Source organism: Telopea speciosissima, chromosome 4 (genome assembly GCF_018873765.1).
Source record: "Telopea speciosissima isolate NSW1024214 ecotype Mountain lineage chromosome 4, Tspe_v1, whole genome shotgun sequence".
NCBI classification, from domain to species: Eukaryota; Viridiplantae; Streptophyta; class Magnoliopsida; order Proteales; family Proteaceae; genus Telopea; species Telopea speciosissima.
Window position 1 is genome coordinate 71,099,661 of NC_057919.1, and position 10,721 is coordinate 71,110,381.

The 10,721-nt window shown below is 40.5% G+C and overlaps 1 protein-coding gene across 4 annotated transcripts in view; it reads left to right on the forward strand.

Moving 5' to 3' along the window:
• The first annotated feature begins 713 nt into the window (after nt 1-713).
• LOC122659695 (SWI/SNF-related matrix-associated actin-dependent regulator of chromatin subfamily A-like protein 1) overlaps nt 714-10,721 on the forward strand; it is a 152,594-nt gene continuing 142,586 nt past the window's right edge. For all 4 annotated transcript variants that reach the window (XR_006332532.1, XM_043854794.1, XM_043854797.1 and 1 more), the window contains exons 1-5: nt 714-966; nt 7,923-7,974; nt 8,122-8,213; nt 8,306-8,361; nt 8,596-8,671. Coding sequence is in view for 3 of the 4 variants with exons in the window: in XM_043854794.1 (XP_043710729.1) it covers nt 778-966; nt 7,923-7,974; nt 8,122-8,213; nt 8,306-8,361; nt 8,596-8,671 (465 nt within the window). In the remaining variant the exon portion in view is untranslated. The remainder of the gene's footprint in view (nt 967-7,922; nt 7,975-8,121; nt 8,214-8,305; nt 8,362-8,595; nt 8,672-10,721) is intronic.

The window sequence follows — 10,721 nt, forward strand, 5'->3', positions numbered from 1 at the left end:
GTTATCAAGTGGGCACCATACTGTGTAGCTAAATATGCATGAAAGCTTTTATTATATGAGATAAACACATCCAATTTACTTTCAATCTTAATCACAGGGTACTCCAAACATGGCATGTAAGCATAAAATGCATGAATTTTTTACCTACTGTTTGGTCATGAATAGCTTTCCAAGTGCATGGTAACTATAAACCAATAGAAATGGGGATATATAAATATATTTATGGGAACACTTATTTAAAAGTGTTTTTGACATAAATAAAAACAGAAATAAGACATAATACGTCATAAATAGTTGAGAAAACAGACATTGGTTCCGAAACAGAATTAGAACTAAAAATGTATTTAAAAACCACCTTGGAGCCTATCCTCGTAATATAATATATAAGCTCCTGTTTCATAAAAAAAAAAAAAAAAAAAAAGTATTTTAAAACAGATTTAGAGCACAATTATGAAACTAGAACATAAAAGGTCATTTCATAAGAGGAAGACACGCACGTTACCCCCAGTCGGCAAGAACTTTTCTAAAAAACGAGGAGGAGAGAGACCAGACAATAGCACTCAAAGATTGAGCATTTGAGACTGCACTTCGCAACGCAGTCAAATTACTTTCCTCAATTTTAAAAATTAAATTACCGGGCAGGAGCCGGACAAGGCAGGGCAAGTTCACTGGGAGAGAAAAGTGCAAGCAAAAGATCGAATAGGCAGGAGGAGGGAATAGGAGGGAACAAACAAAAGTACTGAACAGCCCCGGCCTGAGCCCCGGAGAAAGCGAGAAATGGAATTCGACGACGATTGGGATTTGAGCGCCGAGGAACTGGATTCCATCGAAAGAGACGCTTTGAGAAAGATTGCGGAGAGGAAATCTTCTTCTGCAGCTGCCTCTGCCAGTTCTTCTCAAGAAACCCCAACATCCAAATTCGGACACTCTCCCGCCAAACCTACCATGGAATCTGACCGCAACAAGGTTTTTGTGTCCTCCCCTTATTTTATGTCTGCGAAAAATTATAGGTGTCTCCCAGTTTTACAGGTTTATCTGAGTAGTGCTCCGTTTTCATATTCACATATGCCGATGCACTAGTCCAAAGTAACTCATATTGACGTTTCATGGTGCAGTTCCAGCATTATATGTGACCGTGTAATGTTCTTTTTCGGCGAATAAATAATTGTGTACGCCCTACCCCTCAAATGTTAAAAGAACAGATACGTCTCAGAGGCTGCATTGGACAAAAAATTTACACATTCAGTCTCCATCCAATGTCTAGATTACCATGTTTACTCCCTGCTCCTTGTTCGGAAATCATAGGTGTAATTTGTTTTATTCTATCTGTACTTATATCTCTTAGTTTGCTGAAATATATGTTATCCCGTGTGTTGTATTAAATGGCTTCATAAAAAGAAGTTTCAAAACACCTCTTTTAAAAGGTTTTAATATGTTTTGTCTCACACGAGTGTTGAACTTAAGACCTTCCTGATGTTGCTTCTATCAAATCAAAGAAGTGGAAAATCTTTAGTCTCGCATTGGTTTTTGGGGAGAGTGAAGTGAGGCTGATATGTTAGAATGGGAAATGCAAGGGTAAAGTTCCATGAAAGAAAGACTCAATATACTCTCTTGTCTCCAGGGGTTCGGAGTTTATTTTTGCATGCACGCGTCGACCCGGGCCATATTGTGGCGCTAATGTGTTGTCTTCCTTTTTTTGCCGGTGGTCGGACTTAGATCCGGAAAAGCTTTTTGCCGACATCGGATAATTTTTTTCTGATGTCAAGTGTGTTTTTTCCCGATGTCGGTGTATTGTTCCAGATGTTGGACAAAGAATACCCTAAATCAGGTTTGTTAGATTATCAACGTGTGATGTTCAACATCTAGTGAGTTTTTACCGTCCTCGGATGAGTGTCGTTCGATGCGTAATCGATGTCAGTGATTGTCTTGCATGTCGTCCAAAATGTACCAGATGTTTTTAACGACTCTTTTTCTGTGTCTTTTCTCCAAGAGACACCTCTTGAGCCCTTTTGGACAAGTTTTTCCAAGGGGTGCCTCTCCTCTATAAATAGAGGATGTTATTGACACTTGAGATATACTTTTCTTAGTGTATTACCCCTTCTTTGACACTCGTATTCTCTCCTTGTTTTTGCTTCTTGATTTTTACTGTTCTGTGTCTTTTGTCCTTGTTGATTGAGCACAACCTGAGTGTATCCTGACGTGGCCCAATAAATCCACAAAGGGCAGCAGTAGCATCAGAGAACCTTCGATTCATCAAAGGACTCCAGCAGCAGTGATCGATATAGCAGCAAATCAGAAATCGATTAAGAAAATCAGAAGTGAAACCCCTTCCTGCAAGACTGAGCATCACCGACTGAAACCCTCTTTTCATTTTTCTTCATTCCTGCCAAAAAACGTAACCTAATCGATTAAGAAACTCATAAGTGAAACCCCTTCCTGCAAGACCCAGCACCACCGACTGAAGCCCTCTTTTCATTTTTCTTCATCCCTGCCAAAAAACGTAACCCAATCGAATCTCTCTCCAATCCTATTTTCTCTCTGTTCGTTTCTGGTTTTGGGTTCCACTTGGTTCCATCGATTCTCATTTTCCTCTCCAACTTCTCAAATATGGATGGAAGACCCAGGTCTAGCTTCATCGAAGAATGACAGCTCCTCTGATTGCTAGTTGTCCTCGCAATCTCCAGTGAACCCCCCTCTTCTCTGGTTTGGGAGGATCGCGATCAGATGAGATTTTAGACACACTTGCTGATTGATGGAATTCCAATTTCTCTGGCAACTTGCAACTCCAGCTGCGACATTGAGCATTGCTGCAAATCTGTAAGGGATGCCCTATGGGCAAAATGGTAAGCTCACACCCTAGAAGGGGTATATTAGTCATTTGAAGGCAAATTTAACCAACACCGTAACAGCTAACTAACGGAGTGGGGTTGACTGTAACAACTAACCTAAACTCAGGGGGTGCAGCTGTATAATTTAGAAACACAGGGGGTCGCTCTATATTTAGTTCAAACCTCAGGGGGTAGCAGTGTAATTTTCCCAATTTAAAATGGGTTCAAGGTTATTTTTGTCCTAGAGGTATTTATGTCCTTGTACCTATTCTAGAATGTTCTCGTCTATTATATATAAATTGGGGCTGTGATCATAAAGGCACAAGCCATTACTCTCAAATTCTCTACATGGTATCAGAGCGGGGATCCACTTAGGGATCCGAACCCTAATGGTTCTCATCTCGAAACCCTAGGCTCTCTCCATCGTCTCTCTTTCTCTTTCTCCTTGGTTTTGGTGCCGCAAGCACCATTCACCAGCACCATCATCATCTCTCTTTCTCTCTTCCTCTCCCTTCTCTTCTTGGTTTTAGCCACCACCACCGCCTTCTCCACCTACACCTTTCACCGCCGCCGCCACCTACAACAAACACCGACTTCGCCTCCCACCTATTCTATCTAGTGGCTTCACTGCTCTCGCCTCTCTCTCTCGGTTTCATCCTTGGTGGTGAGCTTTTTTCTCCCTCTAGGGGAATTTTTGGCCATTCCATGGTCTGATTTTCTTTCGACCCTAGGAGGTTGATGTTCTCTTTTGGATCCACGTCGTGTTGATGTAGTGGTGATTTTTCTTTGACCAACAACCATGGGTGATTCCGAGATCTCCTCTGCATCTACTAGACAGGAAGGAGTCAATCAATGCGATCTTCTTCCATTCCCTGCTAGCTCCATTAAATTAAGTGGGAGCAATTATTTGATGTGGGCGAGATCTTGCTACCTTATCGTTGGTGCTCATGGTTTTTCCAGCTACCTTACCTTACCGGAACGCTGTCATGCCCACCGCTGCTGGTCCTGCCCAAGACAAATGGATGACATCTAATTTTCTTGTGATGTCCTGTCTCATCAACTCCATGGCTCCTACCATAGCCGGGGGCTATTTACTTATTGACACCTGTGCCAAAATTTGGAAGACAACCAAAGACACTTATTTCCAGGTTAGTAATGTTGCCCAGTTTTATGAACTTTGCCAGAAAATCCATGCTACAAAACAAGGAGAGTTATCTCTTTCCTAGTATTATTTAACTCTGTGTAGCATGTGGCAACAGTTAATTTATGGGCCTTTTACCGCTACATTTGATACTGATGCTACTGCGTTTAAAAAAATGGGAAGATAGTCTTCGTGTTTTCGACTTTCTCACAGGACTTGACATTGAGTTTGATCAGATTCGGGCTCATGTCCTGAATCGGTATCCCTTTTCGACACTTAAGCAGGCTTGTGCCATGGTGCAATTAGAGGACAGTTCCTCTGGGTTTTGCTGCTAAAGAAACCCATGGCATGGTATGTCGCCTCAAGAATGCTTTATATGGGCTAAAACAGTCTCTAAGAGCTTGGTTTGGACGTTTCCATAGATTTATGGTGTTGATTGGCTACAAACAAAGTAATGCTGATCACACTTTGTTTATCAAGAAGAGAGGTTTGCACATCACAATATTGACTGTTATGTGGACGATATTATAATCACTGGAATTGATGTTGATGAGATAAGTAAATTGAAGACCTATTTGGAGACAAAATTTGAGATCAAGGATCTAGGAAAACTCAGATATTTCCTTGGGATCAAGGTAGCTCATGCAGCTCATGCTATCTTCCTCTCACAACGGAAGTATATACTTGAGCTATTCTTTGAAACAGGAATTTTGGGATGTAAGCCTGCAGATACTTCGTTGGAGCCAAATACTTACCTAAAAGGTACAGATGGAGATCCTGGGGATAAAGGCAGCTATTAGAGACTGGTTGGTCGTTTGATATACTTATCCCACACAGCCCGATATAGCATTTGCAGTTAGTGTGGTAAGCCAATACATGCATGATCCCCATTCTACTCATCTAGAGGCAACATATTGGATCCTGAGATATTTGAAGTCTGCTCCTAGGAAAGGTGTCCTCTTTTCCCCTTGGGCCACTTACAAGTTGAGGCCTACACTGATGCAGATTGGGAGGATGTCCGGATGATAGGAGGTCTACCTCGGGATATTGTACCTTTGTTGGTGGGAAATTTAGTAACCTGGCGGAGCAAGAAGCAAGTTGTTGTTGCCCGATACAATGCCGAAGTGGAATTTCGGGCTATGGCCCATGGTAGTTGTGAGCTCCTTTGGCTGCAAGGACTTCTTAATGATTTATGTATTCCTGTTGAGCTGCCTATGTGTCTATATTGTGATAAAAAATCAGCAATAAGTATTGCTCATAACCTAGTGCAACATGATCATATTAAGCATATTGAGATCGATCGTCATTTCATCGAGGAGAAGCTGGAGCAAAGAGTAATATGCATCCCATTTGTTTAGTCTGGTGATCAGTTAGCTGATATTCTGACTAAGAGTATTAATTGTAAAAATTTTGTATCTATTGTTAGCAAGTTGAGAATGTTTGACATTTATGCACCAATTTAAGGGGGAGTATTGTAAAATGGGTTCAAGGGTATTTCTGTCCTTGTACCTATTCTAGAATGTTCTCTCGGCTATTATAAATAAAGAGGGGCTATGATCATAAAGTCACAAGCCATTATTCTCAATTCTCCACACTTAAACTGTAGTAATCCAAGTTGGTGGCCATTGAAGTCAAGATAAGTGATGTAGATAAGTCACTTAGGGTTTATTTTAGTAGAACTAAGCTTTGGGTTGGGTCATATATGTATTGGGACTTTGATCCCATGGGTTTATTTTGTAATTGGCCAATTTAATAAGCCTAAAATATGGGTAGAAAGTAGGAAAACGTGATTTACTTCATTAGTTTAGTTGGAGTCCTATTTTGAGTATGTTTTCTTTATTATTACACTTTCTTAGTCAATTTAGGTTACCTTATTAAAAGGGAGGCCAGCATTTTTGATTAATGAAATATTGGCTTTAGCCTTTGTGAAAATCCTTAGATAGGTTGAGTGAGATGCCCAGGGTGAGATAGCCATTCCCTTCCCCCATCCCCTTCCATCGGTTTTTGATTCCAAATCCTAATTGAGTTTAAGAGTGCTACAAACTGTTGGGATTTCTTTCAACTGATTGTCACATAGATTTCTTGAAGATTATTACATCAAGATCATTGCTGCTTCAACAAGTTACAAATTTGTGGTGTTTTTTTATTTGTTACTTCAACTAAGGAAATTGTTCCCTCATTTGAGTTTCCATTATTTTTAGTTCCCATTGTTCTCTTGGTTCCCTCATATGATTTTAGTTCCCATTGCTCTCTTTCTTGTTCTTTGGAGATTTTATATTTGATCCTGGCAGGGATTAGACCTATTCAGGTTCTAGTCTTACATTATTTGGTATTGGAACCTATCATCTCCTAGTGTTGATGTCAATAAGGGAGATGCCAGAAGTTCCTTAGTTTGCCGGACAAAGGGCTCCATTCCTATTCCTTGATTGGTTGGATTCTCTAGAGGAGTATTTTGACTGGCACAACCCAACAGATGTGCAAAAGCTTAGGTTTGTTTACTCGTGATTGACTGGTTATGCTAAGCAATGGTGGAAATCCTTTAACAGAAAAAAAAAAATAAAAAAATGGTGGAAATCCCGTGAAGAGAGACTCAGAGCTAGAATATATGAACCTAGGACTTGGGAAGAGATGAAGCACAAGTTGAAGAACAAGTACCTACCGTAATATATGAGAAGAAAGCTCTCCCTTCGACAAGATTACCACCAAAAGACATTTACAGGTGAAGGGAACTTGAACCTTTTATTGCAAAAGTTTGAAGCCGTGTTTGATCCCCTCTACCCTCCACCTCCAATGGATGCTACCGTGGAAGTTGTTAAAGTTTTGAAGAATTTGAAGCAAGTAAAGTTGAAACAAGAGAACGATGAAAACTAAAAATAAGGGAAACAAGAGAACAAGGGGAACTAAAAATAAGGGAAACAAGAGAACAATAGAAACTCAAACGAGGGAACAATTTCCTTGGTTGGAGTAACAAATAAAAAAACACCACAAATTTGTAGCTTGTTGAAGCAACAATGATCTTGATGTAATATTCTTCAAGAAATCGATATGACAATCAGTTGAAAGAAATCCCAGCAGCTTGTAGCACTCTTAAACTCAATTAGGGTTTGGAATCAAGAACCGATGGAAGGGGATGGGGGAAAGGAATGGGTATCTCACCCAATCTATCTACATCAGCATTAATCAAATTCGTCTCAAATTTGTGGGGTTTTTTTTATTTGTTACTTCAACCAAGGAAATTGTTCCCTCATCTGAGTTTCCATTGTTCTCTTGTTTCCCTTATTTTTAGTTCCCATTGTTCTCTTGGTTCCCTCATATGATTTTCTATTTGATCCTGCCTGGGATTAGACCTATTCAGGTTCTAGTCTTACATTAATAAGTCTATCTCTCATATTTCCATTGTTCGATTTACAACACTGTGAAACTGTTGGATGGTTTTTGCACACAGAGTTCCTTGTTATTGTATTGACAATGGCGATCAACTCTGTTGATGTCACTCATATTAAGTTGATGCAATGAGGTGTTTCTGAAGTTTAATTACTTAACATGTAGGGGAAAGAAAAAGACTTTCCTATTCTCTTGCATGTGCACCTGCGGAGTGCTTCTTACTAAGTATTTATAGATTACAATCTTGTATGTTTTCCTGAAGTATAAGATATTTTAGCTCCACAAATTTGTAGAAAAAAAAGAGGCAGATTTTCCCGCCTCACTTTTTTGTGGACAATTCTGATGCTCTTCAATCATTTCACCAGAATATGTGACATCTCTCCCAACAGACTAAATACAAATAAGAAGGGTATTTAAAACTTTTAATTAGCAGTCAGTGCTCAGTAGACAAGGAAATAGATTGCATTAGTTGATTGCTAGCAATAGTTAGGGCTTGAAGGTGGAATTCTTTGCCCAGCTGTACATTGTACCACAATTACCTAATTCATTTCACTTTATTCACACAACAGGTAGATCATGTGCCTAGATTTTTGCCCAAGTCTCTGGCATTTGGGGGAAATGGTAATTTTTCAGTCTTTTATCTTATCATCCCAAAAGCTTCCCTTTCATTTCTGTTCCATGCTTTTTATAAATGTATATCCTTTCCTGTTTTTATGAATATAGTTAGGTGATGCTAGTTTGATCTGCAATGTTGTTATTTCCTCCTAGAGAATGACAATGCAAAAGAATTGCCAAAGCTCAGTATCCGGTTTTTCCTTCATTCCAGCGGAAATATTGCTGCAAAGTTCCCATATGATCCTGTATCGTATCTTCTATTCTCATGCAAGAATTATCCTCTTTGTGTTACTTGAGTTGTATATCTGCTAATATGTTTGAGCATTATCTTATGCAGATACTTGTAGGTGCTCTCCACAAGATCCCTAAAGCTAGTTGGCATGGGAAAGAAAGGTTTTATATTTTTATTTTCTAAAATTATTTATACTTTGTTATTATCATTATCATCATTTTTTGTGTGTGTGGGGGGGGGTTGCCTTCTGTGTATTTGGGGGAACTTCTGTATGTGTTTTCGTGCTCCAAGACACAAGAATCTGCATGTGTTTATATTTTAGCATTATATATGTATGCATGTATGGACACAGTAGATTCAGCATTACTATGATGTCTTCCTGATGAAATCTGCAGATTATGGATGTTCCCAGTATCCTCTTTGGTATCAGCAGAAAAAGTTGTTTGTGAAATAGATGGTGCCAATGTTGAGGTAATGCACATACACATTCATACATTTACAAGAATGCACAGAACTACATAAAATAAATTTCTATTCTTTATGATGTTACATTAGTTTTGTGTATTTTTTTTTGGCTTATTTGTTTTTTGAAGTTTTCACCTCTCGGGGTCAAGGATAATGGTACTCTTAGGGGTTCGGACCAGAGTGTTATTTATTTATTTCTTTCATGGTTCATTACAAATGAAGTATTACCCTAGCTTGCTTACGAATTAAGTGAAGAACAATATTTAGATACAGAAACTTTTACAGAAAATATGGTTTTTGATTTCTGGTGGTGAAAACTGAATTAGTCTGATTGTTGGAAGATTCTGTTGCTATTCTTCATGTTGGTGGCAATATTATTGGGGAAAGTTACAGTGGGAAGGTGGGAGAAAGGTCAAACTAGAAGCCTTAAATTTCAAAAGTAGGTAAATCTCTAGGTATCACATTAGAATATGCTGATAACACTACAGCTTTCTGGATCCTTCTTTTAAATTAAAGTCTATAACTTGAGATGCATCTCGAGGTGTTTAAAGAGCATCTTCAAATTAATGATACCCTTGGGAGATGCATAATCTTTAGGTTTGATGGTCGAAGCCCACCATTGTTTATGGGGAACAGTCCCTTATCCTTTTTGTTATTTCTTCATCAATTCTTTGCAATATACTAGAGCAGATGACTTTTTCCCAACCTCCCCCTTTCTGCTTATTTTTTGGATGAATAACTATATTACCGAACCCCAGGAGGGGGCAGGGAAGAAAAAAGGGGGGAGGGGAATATACAAATAAGGGAGAAGAGGGAGGGGGGGGGGAGACAAGAAAACCAACCCAGCCTATGCAGAGGAGGGGGACCGCAAAAGAGACAAATCTAGGCCCCAGGAGACAACAATATGCCTGTTCCTTGGGGAATCCAAAATCCGATCAAGGCGGCCGCAATTGATTTTAGAAGAAACGTCAAAGAAGATGGCTTTCCAAATCAGATCAAAAGATCGGGAGTTGGAAGTCCATCTCCTAAGGTTCCGCTCCAGCCAAATATGATAGATAGTAGCACAAAAGACCAGCTTACCAATAGTGTCACAGACTGAATTTCCTGAAAAAGCTTTGTCCAACCAGCGCCATTCCCGATCAAAGTCCAAAGGTCTCCTACTTCGGGGCCAAATGGAGGTAAGGGCTTTTTTCCAGTTGGTGGAGGAGAAGGGGCAAGCAAAGAAAAGGTGGGCTATGTCCTCATGACCATTCCAACAGAGGGCGTAGGAAGGGGAAACAGGGATGTTGCGGTGCAGCAGGAAGGCTTGGGTAGGAAGGGAAAGTCAGAGGGATCTCCAGGCAATGAAGCTATGGCGAGGGATATGGCCCTTGAACCAGATAAGTTTGTGGCAGGGAATGGTGGGGCTAGGATCTTGAACAAAGTTCTAGGCTGATTTGGAGGAGAAAGAGCCATTGGAGGAAGGGAGCCAAATAATCTTATCTACTAGGGGGGGAGAAGGGGGGGGGGGAGGGGAGGGAGAGTCTGCCAAATCAAGGAAAGGATAGTGGGGTTAAGAGATGGAGGGGGGAACTAGGATCCTAAGGCAATGAGTCTGGAAAGGGAAGAGGCTTTAGGGAGACCCGAAGAATAGATCGCCCTAGGGCCGAGGAGGTTGAAGAGAATCCCAAGAGGGTGCCAAGGGTCAAGCCAGAGGGAGATGGAGGAGCCATCAGCAATGGAAGCTGAGGTGCCACGGAGGGCGAGAGGCCGAAGAAGGAGGATTTTGCGCCAAATCCAAGAACAATCCTAGGGAATCTTGACAGTCCAAATGGAATTTGATTGGAGAAGATGGGAGTAGACCCAATTGACCCAAATGGATTCCTGGCGGGAAGAAATTTTCCAAATCAGCTTAAGGATGCCCGCAGTGTTGGAGTCGCGAATGCGACGGATGCCCAGTCCTCCTTCGGATTTGGGGAGGCAGATGGACTTCTAGCTAGAGGGATGGAGGAATTTGGAGGAGTCGGACCCTTTCCAGAGAAAAGCGCAAAAGAGACGCTCCATTGCCTTGATGGTG